The sequence below is a fragment of the Lepisosteus platostomus genome, chromosome 5 (genome assembly GCF_059453375.1).
Source record: "Lepisosteus platostomus isolate fLepPlt1 chromosome 5, fLepPlt1.hap1, whole genome shotgun sequence".
Lineage (NCBI taxonomy): Eukaryota > Metazoa > Chordata > Actinopteri > Semionotiformes > Lepisosteidae > Lepisosteus > Lepisosteus platostomus.
In genome coordinates this window covers 53,714,655-53,742,485 of record NC_142615.1, presented here as the reverse complement: position 1 = coordinate 53,742,485, position 27,831 = coordinate 53,714,655, and the positions used below count along the sequence as shown (strand labels likewise).

Genomic DNA, 27,831 nt, shown 5'->3' with positions numbered 1-27,831 from the left:
GCATATATTTTCGTTTTTCTCTTTTTTACATAACACGCTTTCGAGAAATAGACTGTCTTGTAATGAAAGCTGCATTAGAAAATGTGTATCTAAATTAAAATCGGGAATATGTCTTTTGCGTTATTCAGCTTTCTTAGCGCTTGGGTCTCAATTCACATATTGCAATGAAAGCAACAGGGGAGTAAGTTTTCCTTTTCTAAATCAAAGGTGATCTGCTCACAAGGAAGTATAAAAACTTCAGCGTTTACTTTTTGAAGACCGCAAATTGTCGAAACACTGTTGCTTCATAAGCTAATAAGTAACATTTCTGAGCACACATTGTATTACTAATGCTATTATTAATTAAAAAAAAGCTTAAATTCACATAATGGAATTTGGACGGCTCAAAGTAGTCTATTCCTTGTACACCTTTACTTGCCCGCTGAGTAGAGTTTTAACCAACGGCAGCAGAAGTAGCAGTAATAGCAACAACATGGTTAGAGTGTCACAATACACTCTATGAAAGAATTGCGGCTTCAGATCGTTTTGTTCTGTTGAAGCTGCCTACAGGCTCTGAATTGCTGACATTGGCTGTGATCTTTTTCATGAAATTCTTCACATATTTGAAATATTTAATTCGGGTTCGCCTAATACACGGTGCAACCCGTACCTGCAGCAGAATGCTGTGGCACATGAAGCCGTTTTGTTTATCGGTTGTAAGGATTGAGGAGCGTACTACAAATCGAGCAAGCGAAAAGAAAATTAAACAGGAGTCAGGAGTTTTTGGATTGCTAATCCATTGTGCTCTGCTCATCTAGGTTCAAATTCCATTCTTGTCATGGTTAAGGCCTGAGACGTGTGTGTTTTTTCTAAACGGTGTTTGCATTTGTTTCCTCCTTTACTCCTGTAAACTCAGGATTTTTTTTTCCTTGGTGGCAACAATACGCTTCTGCAATACAGTAAATGGTAGACTCTGCTTTCAAATTAGCTGCACCAGGCATTCGGATACAGAAAAACACAGGGATTTAAAATTCAGGAATATGAATGGCCAATTGCTTACAGCTAGGGTTTTTACATTTTCTTATTTAGCGATTTGTGTATCAATCTTTTAACAATTCATTAAAATGCTAACAATATGTAAAATCAAAACAACAGCACCTTTAAATGCTGGGGAGACAGGTAGTTGTTTTTTTCATCAGATGCCAATCTCTAATGCTGTGTGTGAGAGCTTACGTACCTTTCCTTTTCTCACATTTTCTGACAACTATTCCAAAGGGGCACCCTGTCAGCTCCTAATACTTTTTAAAAGTCTGCCTGCATGTTTGATTATTGTCGTTTTATTTAGAAAAAGTTCAATATTGATCATAACTAAAGAAAATTAGGATCACGAATTAAAAAAGGGCTGAAGATGCGAGTCGCTCTTGAATCAGAGCTGGGCGACACGGGCTTCTGTTCTGATATGATTGTACGAGAAGCAGGGGGAATCTCTTCTCTCCTATGGAGCATGAGCTGAATCAGGAGTGAGACATTTCGTATGCTCGTGCATATGTTAACGCATGACCTACATCGTAAAACTAAATTAAAAACTAACATTAAGTTGTCAAAGACATTCATTTATATACAAACAAGAGACACACATAGTAATGATTCTACATTAACTTGTCCTGCACTGATCAGACTAATTGAAATGTATGAAAGCCCGTTTCCGCCAGGGAGTTAAAAAAACGCGCTATGGTATCGCAGAATTCCGGCTAAGTAACTCAGAATTGCGACTTAGTAACTCACAACTCCGACTTTATATCTCACATTTGCAACTTCGAAATAGCCCATATTTCATTGTCTGTCCTTTTGTTATTGTAACGGATTCGGGTTCTAGCCAGCAAGACCTGGGTTTGAGCCAATACGGGGTTTGAGGCACGAAGTAGGGTGGGAGCGGCGAGGGCACAAGCCCTAGAACCCGAATCCGTTACAATAACAAAAGGACAGACAATGAAATATGGGCTATTTCGAAGTCGCAAATGTGAGAGATAAAGTCAAAATTCTGAGTTTTTAGGTCGCAATTCTATGATTCTAAGTCACAATTCTGAGATACCATAGTGCGTTTTTTTTACTCCCTGGCGGAAACGGGCTTCCATAGGTTCTCAGTGCTGCGAAGCAAAAGCAATCTCTGGAAAATCAGACAAATTATTATCAGATCATGTCAAAAGCTGATCAGTATTTCTTTACTGGGAAGCAAAGAAATGCTTGTATTACACATTTTAATATGACATGCAATTACACATGAAAAATAGTAAAATTATTTTCATTGCGGTACGTGTTGATAGAACAGCCCCCTCGATAAAAGAAAGTGTGGACGGACGTGTCGCATGTTCCGTACTCTGTCTGACAGCGAGTTTAACACACTTTCCTCGGAAATTAGAAACTAATTGAACAATAAATTAATCTGAGCAAATTTTACACGTGTGTGTGATTTAATTCTGTCGAAATTGCGTGGAACTCCTCCGCTGAGGTCAGATACACACGGGAAAGTGTTCAGGCGGCTTCACGGAGTCCCGCCTCAGACTGGAAGCAGGTTCTAATTAGATGCTGAGAACAATCCGGGTCTCTGTGTGTAATTGATTGTGTTGATTGAGCGGTAGTGTGACCAGGTGTGCGGTAGCAGGTCCTGCCAGTATAAAAACCTAGTCACCGCGTTCACACTTTATGCTTTCTTGCTTCAACACGGTTTTGTGGTTTACTTATTTTACTCCTGTAGCAATTAAGCGGGACGTTAATTTGTCGATGCGCTCGTTTCTCTTTGTGCTGTGCCTGTGTGCAGGAGCCGGGCTCCCCGCACTGGTCTCCGCTGGGCCGGCTGGCTGGGACTCTCGGGAATTGGCGCTCCAGGCCGACCTCCCGGCTCCTGAAGATGCAGCCCAGTTGGAGGACTTGAACCTGGCAGATGCGCCCTCCGAAGACCTGTCTGCAAGCGAGAACGACTCGCAGTCCTTGGCTCCCGACTTTCGCCGCCTTCCCGTGTCCAGAGACGCGTACTCGCCCTACTTCGACAAGGAGAAGACGAAGCCGGCAGCTGCCCCTTACCCGCCTACATCAAGAGCGTCCTGTTTCCTCCCCAGCGAGGGCGGCAGCCGGCTCGCCCGGCCATCGGGGGCACCCGAGCAGTGGCTGTGTGGTGCGACTCCAGCAGGATGTATGTGAGGGTCAGTCGGCTCCTGTTCGGCTTCAGCTGTCGGCCATCGGAGGTGACCCTGGGCAACTGCAGCGTCAGCCGAACCACACGCAGTTACTTCTACTTCATCTACGGGCTTCACGAGTGCGGCACTGAGCAATCGGTAAGCGGGTCTTCATCTACAGGCAGTGTATCGATGTGAACTGTAGGGCTAGTGTCGGGGTTGCCTTGCCTGGGAATATCCCTTCCTCTGTGACCCTGCAGGTTGTCCAGGGCCGCCTGGTGTACTCCAACACTCTCCGCTATGCCCCGCCCTCCTCCAGTGCACCTGTGCATCGCTTCGTTCCCTTCTCTGTGCCGGTCAAGTGCTCCTACAACAGGTAGGCAGGGCTCTGCTGCTGCTGGGAAAGTGTCCAGAAGCCCCTCATCCCCTCTGTCCTGCAGGTTCCACTACTCCTACAAGGTTGGCTGTGTCCCCACGTGGGCCAGGAGAAGGACCTTCTTCAAGGACCTGAAGAAGAAGCACAGCTTTGTCCTGCTCACCACCAACTGTAAGCTCCTTGAGCAAGTGGCTCCTCCTGCCTGCTGCGGGTGCTGTGTGCAGGTGTAATGCCGTCTCTCTCTCTCTCTCCAGCCCGCTGGGTCCGGCTCTCTCCCAAGGATGAGTATTTCCTTGGTCAGCCCATGTACTTCCAGGCCACTGCCTACTTTGCCACAGCGGCGCAGAGGCTGTACATCCACTCGTGTTACGTAACAGAGAAACCAGACCAGCACTCTCAGCCCCGTTTCCCCGTAATCGACAACTTGGGGTACGGCCTCTTCTGGGAGGAGAGGTGTGCAGGAGCCCCGAGAGCCTGCAGGGGTTCATCCTTGTCCTTGTCCCCAGGTGCATGGTGGACAGCAAGGCAGATGGCTGCCTGTCCAGGTTTGTCCCCTCCAAGCAGAAGGATGTGCTCCGCTTCACGATTGATGCCTTCCTCTTCCAGAAGAAGCTGTCCAGGAAGGTGCTGCTCAGCCTTCCTGCTCTACTGATCCATGGTCTGCTTTCACGTCCATGATCTAGATGTGAACCAGACTGTGGCAGCTGTAGTGCCTAGAGCTGCCAGCTTGCCTTCACTGATGGCAGAAGGTCCTTCTCTGTCCCTCTATTGGCCTTGATCCCTTAATGCTGTGACTTTCCCTCTTGTAGCATGAAGTGACTGAGCTGTACATGCACTGTGTCATGGCTGTGGCTCCTGCTAAAGCAACACCAGGGACCAAGTCCTGCACCTACAACAGGGAGGCGAAGAGGTACTTCTGCAAGGAGCCTGCTGAGGGTGCTCTGGGACATGCCAGGTGGAGGCCTCACCTGTCCTCCTCTCCTCCAGGTGGGAGGAGCTGTATGGTGACCATGAGGTCTGTGCCTGCTGTGAGTCCAGGTGTGCTGGCAGCCGGAATGAAGATGGGTCTGGTTCTCTATCCCTTGTGGATGCATCTCTGCCCAAGAGACAACCATGCTTGGACAACTGAGGAATGATCCTGTGCTGGACAAAAGGACTGTGTAGATGAGTAGACTGTGGGTCTCTGGGTATAGCAGATCCCTCAATCCTGGGTGTTGCTTGTCCACAGGTACCAGGAGCCTGGTGACCAGCAGTCGGGTGGCTGTGGCACCAGTAGAGGGTCCTCTGGATGTGGGAGCTGACTGGAATGAGGATGAGGAGGGAGACCCTCAGAGCTCCAGTGAAGATGCTGAGAGCACCAGTGAGGATGTGGAGGGAGCAGAGGACTTTGGAGATGTTGGCCAGTGGACAGGTAGGGTCTGGCAGGAGGAGCTCCTGTAGGGGTGGGTGTCCTGCAGTGTAGCTGGATTGTTCTCCTTCTTCCTCTCCAGGTGCCTGAATGAAGGCTCCAGCCTGGCCCTTGTGACTCTCCTGCCTCCACTTGCCTTGTAATGGCAACATCTCAATAAAGCTGTGAAAGACCCTTCTGCTTGCCCTTGTTTCTTTATGGTTTATAGGTTTGAATGGGATGGAGGAATTCAAGGGAAGTGAGACCCATTAATCAATGAAAGTATTTGTGGGGGGGTTCCCCTTTCAAGAATGCATCTTGTATTGCTGCCAATGAGGACTGAAAATGGCTGGAGTAATAAAGCATTGTACTGGGGGAAGATGGCTGCATTATTCCTTGGGCAGGGCAGTGTGACTTTTTTTTTTACTGGGGGAGAGACAGAGGTGTTCAATATACTGGAAATCCTCCCATTTCTGAGAGGCGTAGTGCTTATGGAGTGTGAGTTGCTACTGTAGTGCCCAGTAAGAGTGAGATCTGGTGTCCTATTCTAGGCTGCACAAACTGTCTAAAATAAACACAAGGAAGGAATTGTCAACAGGGGCTTGGTGTAAAGTAGGCCTTCCCTTCCTTAGCAGAGGAACAATACTGGTGCACAAACATCAGTGAATAATGGTACAATTAGAATCTTGGAGGTCTTGTCTTATGGGCGTTGGTTTCACAGCAGTGGTATTGGACAGTCATGAGGAGTATTAGGATTGAGACTGGAGATCCCAGCACTTGATGGGGAAGACAGGTGTTCACAACCACCTCTACCAGCAGCACAGACTGTGTAGATTGAGACTGAACGCTTACTACACAAAGCCTCTCCACTGTTTCAGTGTCCCGTGTCATGGATTTCAAGTGAATCCTAGTCTTCCTTTGTGACTACCTATAATTTGCACAAATCATGATGGCCCACTAACACTGTCAATTTTTAGCCCTACTGCACTGCCCTATTAAAGCTTCAAGGTTTTAGGACAAACTATTTTATATAATGGTTCCAAAGGTGGCTTCTCAAAGTACTTGACATAATTACAATAAGAATACACAGGATAAAACAGTTCCAATAGACAGAGGAGACCATGGATGGTGGTACTAAGGAAAGTAGAAGCAGAGGGGTAAAGAATGGAACCAGTTCAGTAAAGGCTCTTCTACAGAAGAAGGTGTTGAGTCTGAATTTGAAGGAGTTTAGGGAAGGTGACTCTGGTATCCTTGGGGAGAGAGTTCCAGAGCTTGGGGGCATAACAGGAGAAGGCCTTGTCACTCATACAGTGTAGATGGGCTTGGGGGACAGTTAGGAGACCAGAATAAGAAGAGCGACGGTTATGAGGTGGGGAGTAGGGTGATAATAGATCAAACTGCTACTGAGGTGCAACTGAAATGTGACGGCATGTTCTACAATTTATGCAAGAAAGGGTAATGTTAGGCTTTTATGGACCGTTGGTACAACAGCAGTGCTCAAGGATTCATTTCTAATATTGAGGACAATGGGTTATATACCCATCGTTCTTACCAAAGGATCAGAGACCTTTTGCTATATAAAAACACTCCTTTCCACCACTAATTTATACAGGTTTGGTTCATTTGGGTTTTATCATTTAAACATTTAAGTGAAGTCATTGTCCTGCTCGCAGCCGAGCCCGACACACGAGACAGTCTGGTTTCTGTCGCTGAGCGCTCACCCTGCGGTCCATATGGGTCCTAATGCCCCAGTATACGGCAGTGGCAATTTCCTTAAGGAAACAAATACTCCACATTAGTCTGAATGCCACATTCTTCATTGGTCCCATAACATCAGAGAAATATAAAAACAAAACTACTCACTCTTTAATCTCGTCTAATCCAAGACACACCAAATATCACAGTCTTCTTTTAACACGCGTGCTGTGATTCCTCTATGTAGCAGAAATGACAACCGAGGAGCCAAGAGATCATTTCAGCATTTCGCGTCTGAACGGAAAACACAAACGACCAACTTGGAATGACTTGCTTTTGACGCTTTTCAAAGCGTTCTTTGTGCACGACAACTGCGCCACCAAGCAAACTACATAAATATGAGAAAACACGCAAGAGAGTTGTCACTCAGAGTGTCGAAGGGTCGATGTATACTGGGGCTCAGTTGAAATACAACGTCAGGACTTTTCCGAATTATGTCACACAAAGAGAGCACAGCCCTTTCCGCCCTGTCACATGTAACTTGGTAACTCGCCGTGATCGTATAGTGGTCAGTACTTTGTGTTGTGGCCGCAACAATCTGGGTCACGGCAGAATAGGGGCGTCTGCTTTTACTACTTGCACGAATTAAGGCAAAAAAAAGCCAATCGATGTGAACGAACGGCGCTTTACAGAGGAGTACTGCCTGACTGGATCGTTGATGAACGACTGAGGCCACTCTGACCTCTTCTCGGTTTTCTTCAATGACTTACTAAGGATCTTCTTCACATTCGCCCATGCAGGGGAAGCCAGTTACACCAAAGCAAACGCAGGAAAGTGCATTTCAAACAGAGACCAGGAGGAACTTGTTTACACCGAGAGTGGTCGGAGAATGGAACAATGCGCCCAGCCCTGTTGCTGGAGCCGATTCTTGATGAGATCTTGGGCTCACTAAGAGGCCCCCGCTGGATGCTAATCTTTCTGTTGTTCTTGCAGGTCCTGCGCTGCTTTTGAGCCGACAGAGCTCGTCCTGGTCTGTCAGCACAGCCCAATTGCAAATGATCGGTTCCGCGTACAGAAGGAACTTGCGTTTGGTACAAGAGTGCACGAAGGCACCGGAAATACATTGAGAACAAATGACCAGTCGCTCAAGACCTCTGTGAAGTACAGGAGCATGCAAAACGAGGCTGTTTCCACCCGGTCTCGAACCAGGGACCTTTCGCGTGTTAGGCGAATGTGATAGCCGCTACACTACGGAAACCTGCGAGGACCGCTGCTGGTGTCTCGCTTGTGTTTCGGGCTGAGAAAGGGACGCGTCACTTTAGGCAGGGGGCGCTGGAGAGAGGAACAAAGGGCGCGATGAAACAAAATGCCGAAACCCGGGATCGAACCAGGGACCTTTAGATCTTCAGTCTAGCGCTCTCCCAGCTGAGCTATTTCGGCGGTGCATAGAGCACACAGCCACCTGCTCCAGCCTTCCTGGGTTGCGGCATGAGCTCACCAAGAAGAGCGGGAGAGTGTTGCAGGAACGTCACTCTGAAGGAAAGCCACCCAGGTGCGCCCTCTGAGCTCTGTCCAGCGCATCTTCCTTGCATGGACTCCTGCCTGCGACGGGCAGGAAACAATTAGCAAGAACAGAACGACACCCCATGGGTGTCTCATGACCACACCTTAGGTTGTGACACGTGCAGGTGTGAGGGGTTGCCGGGCTACTTTGGAGCAGAGCTTGGGCGGAGGGGGGGCGGGAAAGCAGACAAAGAGGTGACACCTCAAGGTCTGCACGATCACAGCTCTCCGCCACCCCAGGCTTCCGCTCGATAAGCTACTGGACAAACCCGCCCCTCCTCACACAGACCGTGGAAAAGCCCCCGAGTGGGAGGGCTCTCTCTTCCTCCCAGGAGCTCTTGGACACGACGCACAGACAGGGCGCAGGCAGGACTCCACTCCGCAGGAGCCGCAGAGCAGAGGAGATGGGGGCAGCTTAGCTCCTGTGCAGAGACCTGAGCTGTTGTTGCTGCGGACGCTGTCTTTTCTGCACTCGGGGTAGGAGTGAATGTTGAGTTGCCCTGGGTTCGATTCCCAGATGGGGAGTAGCTTTTCTTTCACCTCCTTAGAGAAAGGACTGCCTTTCACTTCTCTGTTTTCTTTATACAGCGTCGTGCACCTTTTCATTGCTCTCGCTTTCAGACCCTACGCAACGGCACACAACTCGACATCAGGAAGCACATTGAAGTAAAAGCAGGAAGCGCTGCGACATGCACTGTGCAGATCCCGCCACACTAAGAGGTGAGTGGGTCTGTTCGATGCACAAAGAACGCTTTGATAAGCGTCAAAGGCAAGTCATTCCGAGTTGGTCGTTTGTGTTTTCCGTTCAGACGCGAAATGCTGAAATGATCTCTCGGCTCCTCGGTTGTCATTTCTGCTCCGTAAAGGAATCACAGCACGCGTCGGCTTCCAGCACGGTGGGTCGGGACATGATGCCGGGGGTCAGAGAGAGCGATGTCTTCCTCGTTAGTATAGGACGTGTCACCTGTCCCCACCTGTCACGCGGGAGACCGGGGTACATCAGGACGCGCATTGAAGTGAAAGCAGGACTGCGACATGCACTGTGCAGATCCCGCCACACTAAGAGGTGAGTGGGTCTTTTCGATCACAGCGCTAGGCGAATCCCCAATCCCCTTTTGTGCGTGGCGACAAAAGAAGTCTGTTTCTGCCCGGTTTCGAACAGGGACCATTCGTATGTGAGGCGAACGTGATAACCACTACACTACGGAAACGGTGATAAGATGTGCCCAGCGGCCCAGTGCTGAGCTTCGCCAATGCGATTCAGCTGCTTCCAGTGCCTTTATTGGAGTGCGCTGATGGACCGTGCTCTCTCTCCAGAGACCAGCACGCCTGTCATGGACGGAGCAGGAAAGGCGGCGCCACATTCTACAGCCCTCTCCACGCAATCGACGAAATCGGGCTACTGAAGTGGAGAAAATCGCCTCTCCAGAAAGTGCAAATATCATCTTGGAGACTATAAATCCTATTGCCGAAGGTCAGCCCTGTCTACCAGAGTAACCCTCCCACCTCCTGCAGCGATGATCAGCTCGTCTCACACGTGAGAAGTTTCGGCTGGAAACAAGCGCCCCCTCTTCTCGCACGTTTTAATGCGGCTCCTTCGTACACAGTGCTGATCTTTTGGATAGCAGGAGGCAAAACTGACACGTTCCCATACCGGGGGTCGAACCCGGGCCGCCTGGGTGAAAACCAGGAATCCTAACCCCTAGACCATATGGCAGCGAACAACCACGTTGTTCCCGGCATCATGCAAGCAAACTACATAAATATGAGAACACGCAAGAGAGTTGTCACTCAGAGTGTCGAAGGGTCGATGTATACTGGGGCTCAGTTGAAATGCAACGTCAGGACTTTCCCGAATTATGTCACAAGAAGAGAGCACAGCCTTTTCCGCCCTGTCTTGTGTGTATCAGTAACTCGACGTGATCGTATAGTGGTCAGTACTTTGCGTTGTGGCCGCAACAACCCCAGTTCGAATCCGGGTCATGGCAGACTAGGGGCATCTGCTTTTACTACTTGCACGAATGAAGGCAAAAAAAAGCCAATTGATGTGAACGAACGGCGCTTTACAGAGGAGTACTGCCTGACTGGATCGCTGATGAACGACAGAGGCCACTCCGACCTCTTCTCTTTTTTCTTCAATGACTTACTAAGGATCTTCTTCACATTCGCCCATGCAGGCGAAGCCAGTTACACCAAAGCAAACGCAGGAAAGTGCAATTCAAGCAGAGACCAGGAGGGACTTGTTTACACCGAGAGTGGTCGGAGAATGGAACAATGCGCCCAGCCCTGTTGCTGGAGCCGATTCTTGATGAGATCTTGGGCTCACTAAGAAGCCCCAGCTGGATGCTAATCTTTCTGTTGTTCTTGCAGGTCCTGCGCTGCTTTTGAGCCGACAGAGCTCGTCCTGGTCTGTCGGCACATCCCAATTGCAAATGATCGGCTCCGGTTAGAGAAGAAACGTGCATTTGGTACTGTTGTAACAGAAGGAATAAGGTTCTTGATCCCAAGATGAAGTAAAACAGATGAGTTTATTGCATGCAAGGAACAATATAGCCGAAGTCTTGTTTCCCGCAAGAAACAACAAAACCGAAGTATTGTTCGATGTGCCGATACAAACTTTCAGGTTATATAGTCCTTCCTTGCTGCTTCAGACGTCATTCGATGTTATGGTAAGGGGGGGGGGGTCATGATATTTGGCCAGTTAAGAGGTCCTGGCCAAATGGTCAGTTTAAGATTATGCCCCCAGGGGGTTCCTTGCTCGCATCTGGAATCCTTATCAGTTAACCCCCTTTCCTGCCATAAACCCCTGTTGCTTAGAAGTCTAATTTTCAGGCAGAACTGACTTAAGTTAACCCTTTTTACATCTTATCTCTTACTTCATTCCCCCCTTATAAAATATGGCATACGTCAGGACTGCCTATTTTTACACATACAATGTCAGGGCAGATCTTTCCTTTTTAGATGTACAGGCATGCATTACCATGACATTGTGCGTTCCACGGTTACAACAAGATGTTTGTTGATGTTTTTGTACAAGTGATAGTTACAATTATACATATAAAACAACCCTAATCCTACAAATACATAAAGTCCTACTCCAGGACCCAAACACAGACCTCAGTCATGTGGAGATCTATCGTCAGGATCTTGGAACAGCAATATTGACCCAACTCCGATTATAATTTTTTGGCTGAATAGATATGCCAACACCTGGAATGTATTGATACCATATCCCCAGTAATGCTCCTCAGGCCTAACAAGCACACTGTTGGTCTTAGGAAGCATCAGACACAGAAACGGTAACAACATCCTTCTTTCTGTTCACTCAGTCTCTGGTGCCGTGGGTCGGTGCAAGTGCGATGCGCGGATCCAGCGATCTCATCCTGTCACTCAGATGGCACAATCAGTAGTTGGTGGCACTTGATATGGTCTCTCCCAGCAGGATTGCAACGTCTGGCAGGGTATCTCTTCTTCACCTACACCCACTCGCCAGGTATCCGGTCGTGTCTCCCCTCTACTGGAGGTCCCCAAGCGTCCGGCACCTGTTCACGAGCCCTGTGCACTGCTTCAGTTAACAAACCTACAATACTTTAATAGAGAGTTAGTTAATTCATCAGTGCATTAGCCAAACTTGGCCTCCAGGGAGTTTCTTTGGCTGCCCGTGATGATCTCAAATGGGCTCAGTCTCACAGTTCTGTTTGCTCCAGCCCGCAAACCGCACAGGACTGCAGGTAGAGCATCTACCCACGGTGTTCCTTCAGTTGATATTTCCTTAGTTGGTCTTTCAGACTGTGGGTGATGGGAGCAATGTGACTTCTAACTTACCCCTAGTGAGGCAATTACAGCCTGGCACACCTTCCCAGTGTAGTATGCCCCTAGATCAGTATCCAAGGGGCAGGGCAGTCCGTACCACGGGATCATCTTTGTCATACACTTGGGTATGTGCCAGCCCACATCCCATCATTATACAACCCCACATTCTTTACACATTTGTTCTAACCACTATTAAACATCTATTAAAGCCCTCAACCTGAATTCTCCCCTTTCCCAAGTAGAGGTTTCACAGGGGTCTCAGACTCCCGCTCTCCCAGTGGCGCTCGTCTGGCATCTGCATCTGCATGGTTGTTACCTTGAGTTACTGGAATTCTTTATTTATTGTGTTATTTACACCTTACTCAAGCTGCTTCTGTCAGCAGCTGTAAAACTACAAATCAGTTCAGAAACAAGCCCAGTATTCTTAACTGGAGTCCCTGCCGTTGTGAGAGAATCCTATTTCTCCATAGCCATTCAGAATTGTGGCCTACATGCAACAAATACATACAGATGCAGCCATTCAAAGTGAGCGGTACAGACACGTACCAGAGGTAATTGGCTGCGGTGTCGCACACCATGACGCAAGATGACGCGGGGTACCGCGGTACGTGATTGGTTGACCGACAGGGGCACTTGTGGTCCGTTGGTCTGTCGTAGAAAGATTTACAGTACAGTAAACGTCTTTACTGTGCCCGTTGTAGATATTGAATTTTACCACTGAAGGGAAATCTTAGTAGCTGAGCATAAAAAGAATAGGAGCATACTGTAACGCGTGTGAAGACCATAAACGATATTAATTTTGGAACATAAACATACAGTACTGTATATGGCTGGTCTTGGTACTTTAAAGTAAAAAATACACACCAGTATTCCATTTCTCCCTAAACATTTTAAGCATCGAAGTCTTTAACTAAAGAGATACCGAAGTCAACAAGCATACTTTTAGAATTTGATTAATAGGGAATATAATATGGAATCGCGTATCTAAAGAATTTAATAACGGTATGATTATATTCGTGTACTGCGACAGGGCTGTGTAGGGCTGTTTCGCCTCCCTGTTCATGCGACTTCCCCTGTAGCCTACTGGTCTACGTGCCTGACCAACAACTCACATATTGGGTGTTCAAATCCAGCTGGTGCTGGACTTTTCTTTTAACAAACATTTCTTCGAAAAAATAGAATAGCGATATTATGGACAATCAATTGACTTTTATATTTCAAAATATCACAACATGATCGATTTTAAGTCATGCTATTATTCATTCAGCAGAGAGTGAGAGGGACATCCAGCAGAGAGAGACACACACACCTGTTTCCATTGACAAAATTGTTTTTTTTCAATTCTTCTTGTCTAACAGGAATGTTTTGTTTGTGGACAGACTGTTAGACTAGAGGAAAAGAGCGCCTCCTTCTACGAAGCATTTCGTTGATCCGATCACAAATTCTTTTCCAGTCGCACGAAGTAAGGGTTGTAAAGCGCGAAGTAAAGCGCTGATTCTTATGGAATGTGTTCCGCCGGGGATTCAAAAAAAATATTTGACAAAATTTGTTTTTTTTAAATCCTCTTGTCTGCGTACTCTTCTTATCGATGTCGGACTAACGGTCGCACCGAGGTCAGCCCATAGCCGTCTTTGGACTTGCATCGCCGGTAGCTCATCATTTTCATCAGTCAGTTTGTCGATAGCTCGCACAATAAGACTTGAAAAAAAAGAGGTCAGCAGTTAGTTTTAAAAATAATGTGCGTAGTTGTATTTACATGCAAGAAAGGTATTTTTAGAAATTTATTTACCTTTGAATCGTCCTCGGTTTAGATTCTCTTTGCCTCCTCTCCCCTTTATAATGCCGTCTCACTGTGCTTTCAGAAACGAAGATGTCCATCGAAGCCAACTGCTGTACAATGTCCCGTGTTGACTTCCCGTTTCTTTTCATCTTCATTATTTGGTGTGAGAGAGTCTTCGTGATTTTAGTCATTGTCCGTCCCCTTACCAAAGCGATACAGTGGTGCAGCTTGAATTCTGTACCTATATACTGTATGGTATGGTACAGATAAAACTTACACCATACCGATGAGCTAATGCCAGGGAAAGACACTGCTATTTTATTTAAAACACAATACGCCAGGAAATGTGTCTGATGCATTAGCAAGTTAAAACAATTGGGTCGAAAACCTGAGCGTAACACCATTTCCTTTTTCTGATCACTCGCTTTCTGGATACACATCTCACCTGTCCTGTTCTTTGTTTTCCTGGTTTGCTGATTATGCCTGCTGCGGTCCACTCCTACCCTCACACCTAAAGAATACTATTTTAAATTTCTTGGCACAGTTCATTAACCATTGTATGTGCTGTCCGCGCCCAAAATGCAATTTAAAAAAAGTCAAAAACCGCGCTCAAAATGCAATTTAGAGCTTAATAAGATACACTCCACAGGCATTCACAACAGCAACATATGAAACGTTTATTTTTTAATCGCGTATCTAAGGAAATCTCAGTATAACTTTGTTCATGAACAAACAGTGGCATGTTACATTATTATTCATTTTATTGTTAACAAGGCTCGCCAGCTAATGTGAATCGAAACCTGTCTTGCTAGCTTTTAAAGTCGTGCATGTGTAAACGACAATTCAAATAGAGAAAAAAAGACCTGACTGACAAGATTTAATTAATGCACATCAGTAAATCAAGGGACAAAACAACTATTGCGCCCGGGTCCTCAATGGGCTTTGACGTGCTAATGCGTTGGTTTAACAGTCCGGGTGTGGCAAGTCTCTAATGTCTCCCGACTTCGGCAAAAGGCACCCGCCTTTCATTGGAAGACAATGAACACACTCTAGCCGTACATGTGAATATAGCATAAATACACCAAGGGATTGGGTGAGCTCCCATCACAAAAAAAACTGCAAACCTGCACTACAGCAACCACAGTACAATATGGAGACCAAGACCTTTTACGGGAAGAGACGGGGTGCTTCTGCCGCCCCAGCTTCCAAAGAGCGAAGGGTAAGCAAATACAGCAGACTTCATCTGAAATATGCGATTACAGCGCATATTACAAGGTATTTTTGCCGTTTTGAATTTTAAATTCAATTATAATTATTTCTTCATAGCCTGTTCTTCAAGAAAACACCGCACGGGCGAAACGATCTTCGAAATCTACCACCAGGACAGTAAAAAAGAAAGCGGTAAGACGGAAAAAAAGAAAAGTTTATTTTGACTTCTGTTCCGCGACTGATGAATACTACTGTGTGACTTTATTTCTTACATGAATTATGTTATTTTGCCACAGGCCGTGGGTCTCTGCTCTCGGCCACTGGCCAGGGTGCCAACCTGTAGAAGCAGCACCTGTGTGGAGACATTTCGGCAGCAGCGGGAGCAGTACGATGCATTACTGGGGAGGATTGGGAGGCTAGAGACACTCCTGAAAATGCAGAGGAAGGAGACAGTATGTTCCAGCAGTCAAACAGTTGAGCAGCTGTCTCCCGAAAAGTGCCTCTCCCCGCTGCACAGGTTGCAATGCCTGGCGGAAGCTCTGCCCCCCGCAGAGCACACACCGCCTCAGACACTCCATCCCGGTTCACCACCGCGCAGGAATCTGTTGATGCTGTCCCCGCCGTCTATCTCCCCCCAGGAAGCACAGCGGAATTCACAGACGCCAGTGGGACGAATAATTCTCCCAGATGTCCAACTGCTACCCATCACCCAGGAGATGAGGGGGGGTTGTACTTGCAGTGCATCGGCATAGACGGGAATGCAAGAGCCGACCGCTATGCCGCCCTCGTGTTTCGAAATCTTGTGACTTTTGAAATTTACTGGGAGTGGACCACGTCTGTAAATTTCAATGGGTCCAGAGGCAAAAGTGCCTTGCCTTGCAATCTCCGGGAAACCAGTAGTAGCATGGTGAATCGGAGATTCTCAACCCTCTCAACATTATCGACAGACAATGTACAGCGTGTACTATTCTTGTGTTACGGTACATTAATATAAATCTTTATTAATTTCTTTAGATACGCGATTCCATATTATATTCCCTTTTAATCAAATTCTAAAAGTATGCTTGTTGACTCCGGTATCACGTTAGTTAAAGACTTCGATGCTTAAAATGTTTAGGGAGAAATGGAATACTGGTGTGTATTTTTTCTTTAAAGTACCAAGACCAGCCATATACTCTATGTTTATGTTCCAAAATTAATATCGTTTAATCGCGTTACAGTATGCTCCTATTCTTTTTATGCTCAGCTACTAAGATTTCCCTTCAGTGGTAAAATTCAATATCTACAACTGGCACAGTAAAGACATTTACTGTACTGTAAGTCTTTTTACGACAGACCAACGGACCACGAGTGCCCCTGTCGGTCAACCAATCATGTACCTCGGTACCCCGCATCATCCTGCGTCACGATGCGCGACGCTGTAGCCAATTACCTCCGGTACGTGTCTGTACCGCGCACTTTGAATGGCTGCATCTGTACATCCCTCTTAAATCCCAGAAACACAGAAACTCCCGGGTGTTTCTGTGAGTCAGTACTGGGTTTCTCTGTTCGAGGTTACAAGCAGAAACAATAAAAGCGCTGAAAGCAGGAAGTTATTTCTGCTCGTAGGCATAAACGTGTAAAAATACATTTTCTGATTCCTAAAACCTCATAAAATCCATGTAAGTCTCCCTTTTGTTCCCAATGCATATAACTGAATATAAACCAGTCAAGTTCAGGTACTTTTCTGATGTACAGTATATGAATACACTAGTTCTGGCGCAGCTGTTACAACAAAGATACTTACGAACTTTTTTTTCATACGAGCTCTTGCCGTTTTTAAATTGAATATTTTTTTCATTTCGGTAAATCACACCAAACACCAGCAACACTCATCGTAAGGATCTGACCAATCACATTCCTGAATGTTAAACCCATTAAGTATTTATTTTTAACTTGTTTTAATTATTTTTTTAAAAAAATTACACTCCTGTTTTAAGTATTCTTGCCATTTTTAGCATATTGTAAGTGGATTTTTTGCAAACATTTTATTTTTTAAATCATATGAAACACAATCAACCCATTGTAACTTCACATTGATAATTCCTGAGCTTTATAACTGTGTATTATTTCTTTTTACCTTGTTTTAATATTTCTTTTATTATTTTTGCATTTTACAGAGCTTTTTAATATATTGTGAGCATTTTAGTGTCATTTTAAAATAGGACTATCAATGCTCCTGACTTTTAAACCTGTATTTATTCTGACATTATTCTCTCCACCTGCAGATGAGGGAGGTATTTGATTTTAAATTTGTTGATTTGGGGGGAAAATATACATTCATTTCCTTGTATGTATCACCAGTGGGAAGCTTGGCATTTTTGGATGAATTGCAATCTTTACTGCAAGGCCTTCAGACTGTTATAGAAATGACTGTAGATTTAAATGACACATTTGATAAATCAGACAGGAACAGCATAACATATAAAATGGCAGAACCCTCTAAAGTACTGAAAAATTTCCGGCACATTCATAATAAATACAATTTATTTAATTTAAAGCATAAAATTTGCTTTAAAAAGAAAACCACAATTTGTACGATATCATATTTCAATATCGACGTTCAGATGAAAAATTTGAGGATTTGAATATCAATGGAGAGTACATTAGTTTTGGGACAATGTTTGCATCTGAATAATCCTTCCTCCTGGAAAGAAGGAAAAAAAAAGTTTTGAGTCTCAATCTTCAGGATCCCCCCCAAAGAACGTGCAAATTTGTTTCCGATGTATTTTGGATAAAGATATAACTCTCATAGAAGATACATTTTATCAGTTGAATGCAGTCGATACTTTCGACTTTTTATATGATGATAGGACCTACATTTAGGGCTCAGTACTGATAACACTGCTGCTATTGATGGAGTAGAAATAACTGATGTACTGGCAGTTTTTTTTTTTTCTGAGGCAAGAAGTCCTAGAACACCTCCTATAAAAATGTTAAGATTCAGAGCAAGAAATATTTTTCCACCTCACCTAATGCTATTGCATTAACGAGGCTGAAGTTGGCTTCTTATTCGCCAGCTGGTGCTTTGCGTTTTTCGTTCCATCTTAAATGCTGCTGCTGTGATGTTATGTCGTCTTTCGCCTGTAGATGGCTCTCTACAGTCATTTTTAAAAATACTTATCCCGATGTATTACTGTACATTTCCTCGGTAAAGGGGAATATGTAAGTAGAGACTGTCCAAATTGCATTTTTGTATGAAACACATTTCAGAAACACAACTCACAATAAAACAAACTGGCATGTTATACCACGAGTAAATAAGACAAAGGCAAAACGTAAATTCACTTTCTGCATATTTTCCACGACCTTGCCTTCTGATCATAAAAAGTCTCAAACTCTTGCATTTTACAAGAAATTTTAATATAGCAGTTTTAAATGGAAGATTTAGAACATGGTATATGAGACTATATGATTAACTGAGGATGAGCAGAGGGTGATCGAACCTACCTCCTGGTTATAAAAATGCCTAAAAATTCTGACACAGATGTGTGAGAGACAATGGAAAAGACTATCAAAATCCTGAACTTCAGGACATTGTACTGTACCGTTTTTTAAATACGACCCTCTGAGCATGGCATGTGAGAAAATGGCATGTGAGAATGCATTGGGAAAAGGTGAATGCAATTTCTGCTGAATTGCTATGGCCCACCCTCCTGATTACAAACTCGTCTCACAATTCTGACACTGAGGTGTGAGACACAATGTAACAGACACTATTAAATTGTGAAGTACAAGAGATTATACTGTTACGTTTTTTTTATATTGACCCTCTGGCATGTGAGGACTTGTAGTCAACAAAATAGCACACATTCTGCCAATTTGCTTTGTCCCTCCTTCCTCGTTACCAAAACATCTTAGTATACCGACACTAAGGTAAATGTCTCTAAATCCAGAATTAAGTTGTCAAAGTATATCAGAGTCAACCGATACTGATCAGGTTCTGCTGATGCTGAGCCCGCAGCCTTCACCATAAGGTCCAATTCCCCAAGCCTGCTGACCTTATATGTCCATCCCTTCTCGTCAAAATTCGTATTTTCACAGGGTACCTTTCAGAAATTGCAGTATAGAATGAAAAAAACTCCAATAGATATCGGCCACTGTTGGCGATTTTCCTTTAAGATAGATAGATAATACTTTATTAATCCCGTAGGGAAATTGACAAATGATTCTCCAGAAATTTTACCGAGTGTATCACTTTCACTGAGACCGAGAAGTGTTAAGCTGTACGTGAGTCTTTGTGGTTTGGTTGTTAACCAAAAGGGTGGTGGTTTGAGACCTCCCAGGGACGCTATGAGCCTTTTAATGAACACACCCTCCTCACTTCATTTCTCCATGGCCGGTCTTGAACCGCAATCAAATACAGAGCCCGTAGGGGGCAGTAAGCCCGCATATATAGCTCACTGTGTATATAATGAAGAAGCGGAGGTTAGTTTCTCATCTGCATGTTGCAGAGCCTTACGCAACTCGTACCAACAGCTGGGGTTTGATCCCTGCACGGGCTGTTAGTTGAAAGACCATTGTAAATGACGTGTAACAGATTTATCCAGCTGGCTTTTATGTTTCATACTAAATTGCTATCTTGAAACCAAAATAATTAGAAATATGGAACACAACCGTTGTTCCCCATGAAGGAAAGCTGTTTTACACTGACGTCACTCCTTTTTATTTAATCCAGATTTTAAAAACAACTCCGCCCTATCAAAGGAAAATGTTACACAAAAGTTGGAAAGCACACTCTGAATCCATCTGTATATTTGATTTCCACAATCCGTTCAAGGCTGCCTATGTTAAACGTAAGTGTATAGATGAAAAATTTAATATATTGTTCAGTTTAAATCAAAATGCTTTACTACTACAAGAGAGAAGTATAGTATGGAGGATGCGACAAATGTGTGATTTCTTGGAAGAAAACTACTTTTCTTTGCATTCGAAATTAATCGAAACAATTGACACACAAACCCTTTGTCTTTTTTAAAGAGATTATATCTTTAAACAGACAAATGTATAAAATGTGTTTTTTTTACCTAGAGATTTTGGACAGGGGCGATGTATTACTAGTAGAGGCTGCTGACTAATTAACACTGTACTGTCTGGAGATCAGCTCCATTTGCAATAAAAAAAACGTGCGTAACAAAGCTGGAGAGCAGCTGAACTTGTGCTCAGTAGTCAGTATGGTGCTGAGGGTTCAATACTGGCGTTGTTGTATTAGCACGAGCTGCACAGGCTCTGAATCAGACCATTTCAATTAGTCTGATCAGTGCAGGACAAATTAATGTAGAATTATTGCTTTGTCTGTCACTTGTTTGTATATAAATGAATGTCTCTGACAACTTAATGTTAGTTTTTAATTTAGTTTTAGTTTTACGATGTAGGTCATGCGTTGATATATGACATGTCTCATTCCTGGTTCAGCTCATGCTCCATAGGAGAGAAGAGATTCCTCCTGTTTCTCTTACAACCATATCAGAACAGGAGCCCATGTCACCCAGCTCTGATTCAAGATCGAGTTGCATCTTCAACATTTTGTTTCTGATAATAATTTTCTTTAGTTATGATCAATATTGAACTTTTTCTAAATAAAACATGAATAATCAAACATGCAGGCAGATTTTTGAAAAGTATTAGGAGTTGACAGGGCGCTCCTTCGGAATAGTCGTCAGAAAATGTGAGAAAAGGAAAGTTACGTAAACTCTCACACACAGCATTAAAGATTGGAATCTGATCGTAAAAAAACTAGCTGTCTCCCCGTCGGTAATCAAACCCCGGTTTCCCGCGTGACAGGCAGGGACACAAACAACTTTACTAACTAGGAGCGCTTGCTAGCTATTAGGAGGCATTTACTCTTAAATATGTTACTGTTTTGGGTTTCGACTTTAATTTTCCCGATACCAGTTTTTTACAAAAGTAAAGGCACATGGCACATGTGTGGCACATCACGTCCGAGTTTAGTGACAACTACCTCAGAGATTGTAAACTGGGTAGTTTCAAATCACTTTTTTTAAAGGTTCAAGCAAACCCGAATACCTTTGGAAGAGACATTTCAGAATCCCAGTCAAATCCAGTACGATTGCTGGATCCCTCGAATTCGACTGAACTATAGCACAGATCTGCAGTCCACGATAAGAATACTGTAGCTGTGTTGTATAAGCTGTGTTGTATAAGCTATACCACCCAAAACAGTTCTAAAACAGTTCTAAAACAGGAGATGCATCCTCGTTTAGGAAGGTGGTATAAAGTGAAATGGTCTGGGAAGAGTCCTACGTTTGAACAGTTCAAAATAGACGTAAAGGGGTATTTACGGACTCTTTCGAAATGTAAGAACAAGCTGTGCGGACCTTATCTTTATTTACCTTGTGTAATCATTTTTCATAAAGTGTAATTGTATTATAGCATGTGCCCCTGACGATTTTCTTGATACGTTATATGTGCTCTTGTTTGTATTGTATGTAGTTTTGTTGTTCAAATAAAACGTAAAAGACACAACTTTCCGGATGCGGCTGCTGTAAAAATAAAATGACATCAAGGGTGCTGTACGCAGAGGTCTGAATCCTGCTCCACAGAAGATCTTTATACAGAGGTGTTAAAGAAGTCGAGATCTCGCCATGAGAGGGGAAGCATCTCAGAAAAAGCTGGTGCAGTCGGTTCCACGGTCATAACGCCACTAAGTCGGGCGACAAGAGCAAAACCCACCCGGCTTCCTCCAGGCAAGTAATGAGACAAAGAGACACTGCACAGCGGGTAGTGTGGCCGAGCGGTCTAAGGCACTGGATTAAGGCTCCAGTCTCTTCGGGGGTGTGGGTTCAAATCCCATCCCTGCCAGGTGCTTCTGTCGAGACCCCCTTTCAGCTGACTTCAGACGAGAGGGAGGGAACTGCTTTTTGGCAGTCTCTCGAGAAACTAAGCAAAGTGTTTAAAGATACTTTCTCAGCTTGACATCAAGGCACAAAACAAAAACCTTCTTGCGTCCTCTCAACCCAAAAGCGGTTTGCCACTTTTTGCGTTATGCAGGGAACGACGTCTGCCCAGATCACTTTTGTGTCAATGCAAATCGTAGTGTGCCCTCCGTTTTAATGTTGGCTGTGCTGGCGCGCTGCTTCTGTCTGTGAAACTTGAATGTTCTGCTTCTTCACACCAAATCGTCGGCGGGGGTTGAGCTTGTTAAATCTTTGCGCATAGCGCTCCTTTGGAAGTGATTTGTCCAAGTTCAAAAGCGATCGTGGGATTTACTTCATGCGTTCAAAAAGCATGCCTCGTACGACAGATTTAAATGGGGAATGGAGTCTGCTTCTTGCTGTTTTTCCTGTGGTTGCAGTTACAAAGTTGATCGTGCTTTCACATTCTGTTAAATTCTGTATTCACTGGCTGAGCTTTATCAGTTGGTTCGAAAAGGAATCTCTGCTTCGGTTCCAGAAAAGTCATCTGTAGTGCGTTTTTTTCCGTGACCATGGCAGTCTTTTAAAGCTGGTAGTAATGGCGGTGAAGTTAATTTTTTATCCTCTTTAAAAGAATAAGGACGGGCTGGGGCGAGCTCCATTTACCACTCTTTCAGCTAACCGCCGAACTCGCGAACTGATTACACTGCAGAGCCACAGGCGCCTCGCTTTTCTCCATTCTCTGGGTTAGGGTGAAAAAAAAACTTTGCTGGTATTAGCTGGCCTGCTGGGAGTACCTCTTCTTCACTGATAAGCAAGATTTGTGTTTCATCTTTCGCAAGCTGTATAGATTTCTTTCAAAACAAGTTGTTCCAGAAAGGAAACGAACACTTGCATTCACCTGAATTAAAAGGCATGGGAGTTGCCTGTAAGGATAAATTCTATACAGTAAGACAGGAAGAAAGGCACCACTGGGTATTGGACCCAGGATCTCCTGTTTACTAGACAGGCGCTTTAGCCAACTAAGCCACGGCGCCGGCAAAGTGTTGTCCTTTGACAGCCACTTGGACACGTCTCAACTGCTCTGAGACATCTGCGTTCGGTGTGCACTGAGCTTGCTCACCTTGCAAGTTGCCTCATTTACATACGATAGCTCCACCACTAAGAGAAAGGATGAGAAATGTCTTTTATCTGGCACTTTTCATGTCAGAGGATCTCAATCTGCTTTCCGTGTACAAGAGGATGTCCAACTCATGTAGCTAAAGATGTAGACGACAGTGCTCCACTGAAATCTTGATCTCACAACCCTCGGCATGACTCCGCTGTGTTCTGCTTTAGACAAAGGGGGGAAAAGACTTCTTTCATCACACGTTTTGCACTGTTTACGGTGTTTGCAGTGCTCTTTCTTAAATGAAAACCAGGAATCGGCACCATATGAGGTGTGACTAGATAATATTGGAACAAGTAGCCTCGCCATTCCATGCGTGACGTGAGCAAAGTGTAATTCCTGTCTTTATAGTGTGCTTGTTAGAGACTTAGCTGGCACCCAGAGCGCTTTAAATCCGGAAGTCAGCAGCCCAAGACAAGAGAACTTCCTTCGTCTATGTTTTTTGCGTGAAGGGGGGAAACCATGCGTGTGCTGCAAACGATCTTAGTATCGAAGTGCCGTCCCACATAACCGATCCGAACAATCTGCTTTACAGAGGAGCACTGCCGGAGCTTATCGTTGGCAAACTGAAGACCAGGCCGACCTCTTCTGTGACTCTTGAACACTGAATCTCAAGGTTGTGAATTCAAGCTCCACGCTGGCGGGAAATTCCATAGGTAATGATCACATTTTCTTGCATGCTTATCAAAAGAAATATTAAGAAACTTTTCCCGATACCAGTTTTTTACAAAAGTAAAGGCACACGGCACATGTGTGCCACATCACGTCCGAGTTTAGTGACAACTACCTCAGAGATTGTAAGCTGGGTAGTTTCAGATCAGATCACTTTTTTTATCAAAGGTTCAAGCAAACCCGAATACTTTTGCAAGAGACATTTCAGAATCCCAGTGAAATCCAGTACGATTGCTGGATCCCTTGAATTCACAGATCTGCAGTCCACGATTAGAATACTGTGGGTGCGTTGTATAAGCCACACCTCCCAAAATAGTTCTAAAACAGGAGATGCATTCTCGTTTAGGAATTTGAGATAAAGTGAAATGGTCTGGGAAGAGTCCTACATTTGAACAGTTCAAAATAGACGTAAAGGGGTATTTACGGACTCTTTCGAAAAGAACAAGCTGTGCGAACCTTATCTTTATTTACCTTGTGTAATCCTTTTTCATAGAGTGTAATTATATTATAGCATGTGCCCCTGCCGATGTTATTGATATGGTATATGTGCTCTTGTTTGTATTGTATGTAGTTTTGTTGTTTTCAACTGACTTCAAATGAAAGGGAATTAATTGCTTTTTCACAGTCTCTCGAGAAACTCAGTTTTAATTCCCTCCATTTAATGTTGGTTGTGCTTGCGTGCTGCTTCTGTCTGTGAAACTTGAATGTTCTGCTTCTTCACACCGAATCGTTGGCAGGGGTTGAGCTTGTTATATAATAATAATAATAATAATAATAAATAACTTTATTTTATATAGCGCCTTTAAAGGTGGCTTCTCAAAGCGCTTTACAGGATGACAACAACAATAAATAAGAAGAATACACAAGATAAAACACAATTAGAATATATAGAGGAAACAGTGGAAGGTGGTACTAAGAAAAGGAGAGGGGTGAAGAATGGAACCAGTTAAGTAAAAGCTTTTCTGAAGAAGAGGGTTTTGAGTCTGGATTTGAAGGAGTTTAGAGAAGGTGACTCACTGATATCCTTGGGGAGAGAGTTCCAGAGCTTGGGGACATAACAGGAGAAGACCCTGTCACCCATACAATGTAGACGTGGTTGGGGGACAGTAAGGAGAACAGAATTAGAAGAGCGAAGGTTGTGAGGTGGGGAGTAGGGTGATAAAAGCTCAGACAGGTACTGAGGTGCCCAGCCATACAGAGCCTTATAGGTGAGCATGAGGATTTTAAAGTCTACACGGAATTTGACCGGTAGCCAGTGCAAGGACTCCAGGATAGGAGTAATGTGAACACTTGCACTAGACCTGGTCAGGACCACTCAGACATCCTGACAAGTGAAAACAAATGGTGTGCTGAATGCACCAGTAGTTCACGAAACTACGTTTCTTCCCTGAACTGCTTTGCTTGTGAGGCGCCAAGCTGCCTTGAACGGATCGCAGAAAGCAAATATATGGATGGATTCAGAGTGTGCTTTCCAACTTTTGTGCAACATTTTCCCTTGATAGGGCGCAGTTGTCCTCACAATGTGGATTAAAATGAAAGGAGTAACGTCAGTGTAAAACAGCTTTCCTTCTCGATGTACCATGGTTGTTTTCCATATTTCTAATGATTTTGGTTTCAAGATCTCAATTTATTGTGAAACATAAAAGCCAGCTGGATAAATCTCTTATACATAATTTATAATGGCCTTTCAACTAATAGCCCGTGCAGGGATCAAACCCCAGCTGTTGTTATGAGCTGCGTTAGGCTCTGCCACATTCAGATGAGAAATTTACCTCTGCTTCTTCATTATATACACAGTGAGCAATATTTGCTAACCTATTGCCCCCCGTGGACTCTGTATTTGATTGTGGTACAGGACCGGTCTTGGGGAAATGAAGTGAGAAGGGTGTGTTCATTAAAAGGCTTACAGAGACCCTGGGAGGGCTCAAACCACCACCCCTTCAGTTAACAGCTGAGCCACAAAGACTCAAGTAGACCTTTACACTTCTCGGTCTCAGTGAAATTGATACACTCGATGAATTTCTGGAGATTCAAGGAAAAGAACCAAGAGTGGCTGAGATTTGCAGGTTTATTTCATTCCATTCTGTGATTTCTGAAGGGAACCCTGTGAAAACACAAGTTTTGACGAGAAGGGATGGACATATAAGGTCCGCAGCCTTGGACAGTATGGCGAGGGCTGCAGGTTGCGGGTTCGACAGCAGCAGCAGCAGAACCTGATCAGTATCACTTACCTCCGATGTCCTCCATACATCCATACACCAAACATTGAAAATGATAAACTTGGTGAATTTCCATCTATTTTCATCAAGTTGAAAAGAAGAACAAACAGTGTCCCTGGATCTGTTATCAAAAACACCACCTTAACTTCTTGGTTCATGCCATGTAAACTGACATAATCAATGGAGTCATGCCGAGGTTGTGAGTTTAAGTCTCACCTGGAGCAGCTTGGTTTTCTGTCTTGACAGGTAAACAGTGTTTTGTGTTATTTGCTTAATGGAGAGATGATTCTCTGTTAATTGTGCTCCTCCTGGAAGAGGTAAAGATGTGAATTTCATGAGGACATTAGTGGAGATGGTGTATCTACTCTCTGTGTGAGTGCTGTGCAGGAAGTATAGTCTGTGGTCTGGGAAGAAAGGACTCTCTTCGGAAGAGCGGCACTATTCACAGGAGAGAATATACATTAAAAAAAATCTTTTTAGGGATGCAAGATTTTTCTTCTTTGGGGAATTAAAAGGAGTGCAGTTTGTGACCTTGTGGTGCAACGGTACCACGTCTGACTCCCAATCAGAAGGTTTTGTGTTCAAATCATGTCGAGGTCAGGCAATAATCTTTCAGGTTCTGCTGGTGCTGAACCTGGAATTCTCACCATGCAGTTGAGTTCTATCTGTACACCACATAGATAATCTTAATGAAATAACAGAGCAGTGCAGGACATGCGGTGAGGAGCTCATGCAGTGAATACTCTTGAAAACAATAAAGTCACTCTGCACATCTGGGAAACATCACGTCTGACTTTAAAGAGAGTTTCATCCGAGAATGGAAGTTAAGAAGTTTCACACCACTTTTGTTTAACAGGCTTAATACATCACCCCATCTAAAATGAAATTCTAAGTGAGAAACATGTGTTTTCTAAATTCTTATCAGTTTTAAAATATCATCTCTTTAAAACAGACAAAGGGTTTATGTGTCGCTCTGAAATTCTGATTGATTTAGAATTAAAAGAAAAGACAACGCCGTGAAATGATCAAATCTTTCACTCTACTTCTCTCTTGTAGTTGTATTGGGTCACGTATCATGTTTAATCACTTCTTCTAAACACTGGTGCACGTTTTCTCCATGAAAAAAAAGACGTTTTTCCCTTACGTGATCTCTTTTTTATCAAAGAGAACAGAAAGAAGAAAAAAAGAAAAGGTAGTGTCGTAAAAGAACTCTGTCGCCCTTAGGATATGTCAAGCACATTGGACATGAAAAGTGCCCAATAAAAGCCATTTCTCTTTGTTTCTCTTAGTGTCGGGTCTGCTATTGTGTGTAAAGGAGGCAACTTGCTCAGCCAGCAGACTCAGCACTTACTGAACGCAGATGTCTCAGAGCGGTGTGTCCAAATGGCTGTAAAAGAGGAGCCTTCTGCTGGTGCCGTGGCTTAGTAAGTTAAAGCACCTGTCTAGTTAACAGGAGGTCCTGGTTCTAAATCCCAGCGATCATTCATCAGGACTAGTGTTAATATCAATGGAAAGTACTTCAAAATAAAAGTTTTAACTGAAATATTTCAAGAGTAGGAAAGCATTTAAAGTAGAAAAAATCAGTTCAGATGATGTCTTTTAATTTTTGAGAAATGTGCACATACATCACAAGACACTTAACTTTTTCTTCATTAGAGCATGCATATAAACAGCTTATTTTAAAATGTTTGTAATCGTTATTTTTATCAAATTAAATACATCGTCTATCAATAGTAAGAAAGTAAGAAAAATATTTTAGAAACTATGAACTATGAAGAGCGCTTAGCAGGTCGTGTCTTTATCTTAGTCGGTAAAGCATCAGACTTTCAATATGGAGGTCCAGGTTTTAAGTACCTGTTTGGGTAGCTGTGTTTCTGAGGCTT

At 44.1% G+C, this 27,831-nt stretch overlaps 1 protein-coding gene, 1 long non-coding RNA gene and 3 other non-coding genes across 5 annotated transcripts in view; 3 read left to right on the top strand and 2 right to left on the bottom strand.

Annotated features, from left to right (window-relative positions):
• LOC148669316 (uncharacterized) overlaps positions 1–27,831 on the top strand; it is a 209,257-nt gene that overhangs the window by 155,716 nt on the left and 25,710 nt on the right. The window lies entirely within an intron of this gene.
• On the top strand, positions 2,800–4,657 carry LOC148669321 (zona pellucida sperm-binding protein 3-like). Its single transcript, XM_088632947.1, has 7 exons — positions 2,800–3,311; positions 3,413–3,528; positions 3,593–3,699; positions 3,783–3,957; positions 4,035–4,152; positions 4,338–4,438; positions 4,516–4,657. The coding sequence occupies exons 1-7, from the start codon at positions 3,168–3,170 to the stop codon at positions 4,655–4,657; spliced, it is 903 nt and encodes a 300-aa protein (XP_088489073.1). The 5' UTR covers positions 2,800–3,167.
• On the bottom strand, positions 7,796–7,868 carry trnav-aac (transfer RNA valine (anticodon AAC)). The gene has a single exon. It is a non-coding gene; the product is annotated as a tRNA-Val (tRNA).
• Positions 9,819–9,890, bottom strand: trnae-uuc (transfer RNA glutamic acid (anticodon UUC)). Its single transcript has one exon. It is a non-coding gene; the product is annotated as a tRNA-Glu (tRNA).
• Positions 21,755–21,836, top strand: trnal-aag (transfer RNA leucine (anticodon AAG)). The gene has a single exon. It is a non-coding gene; the product is annotated as a tRNA-Leu (tRNA).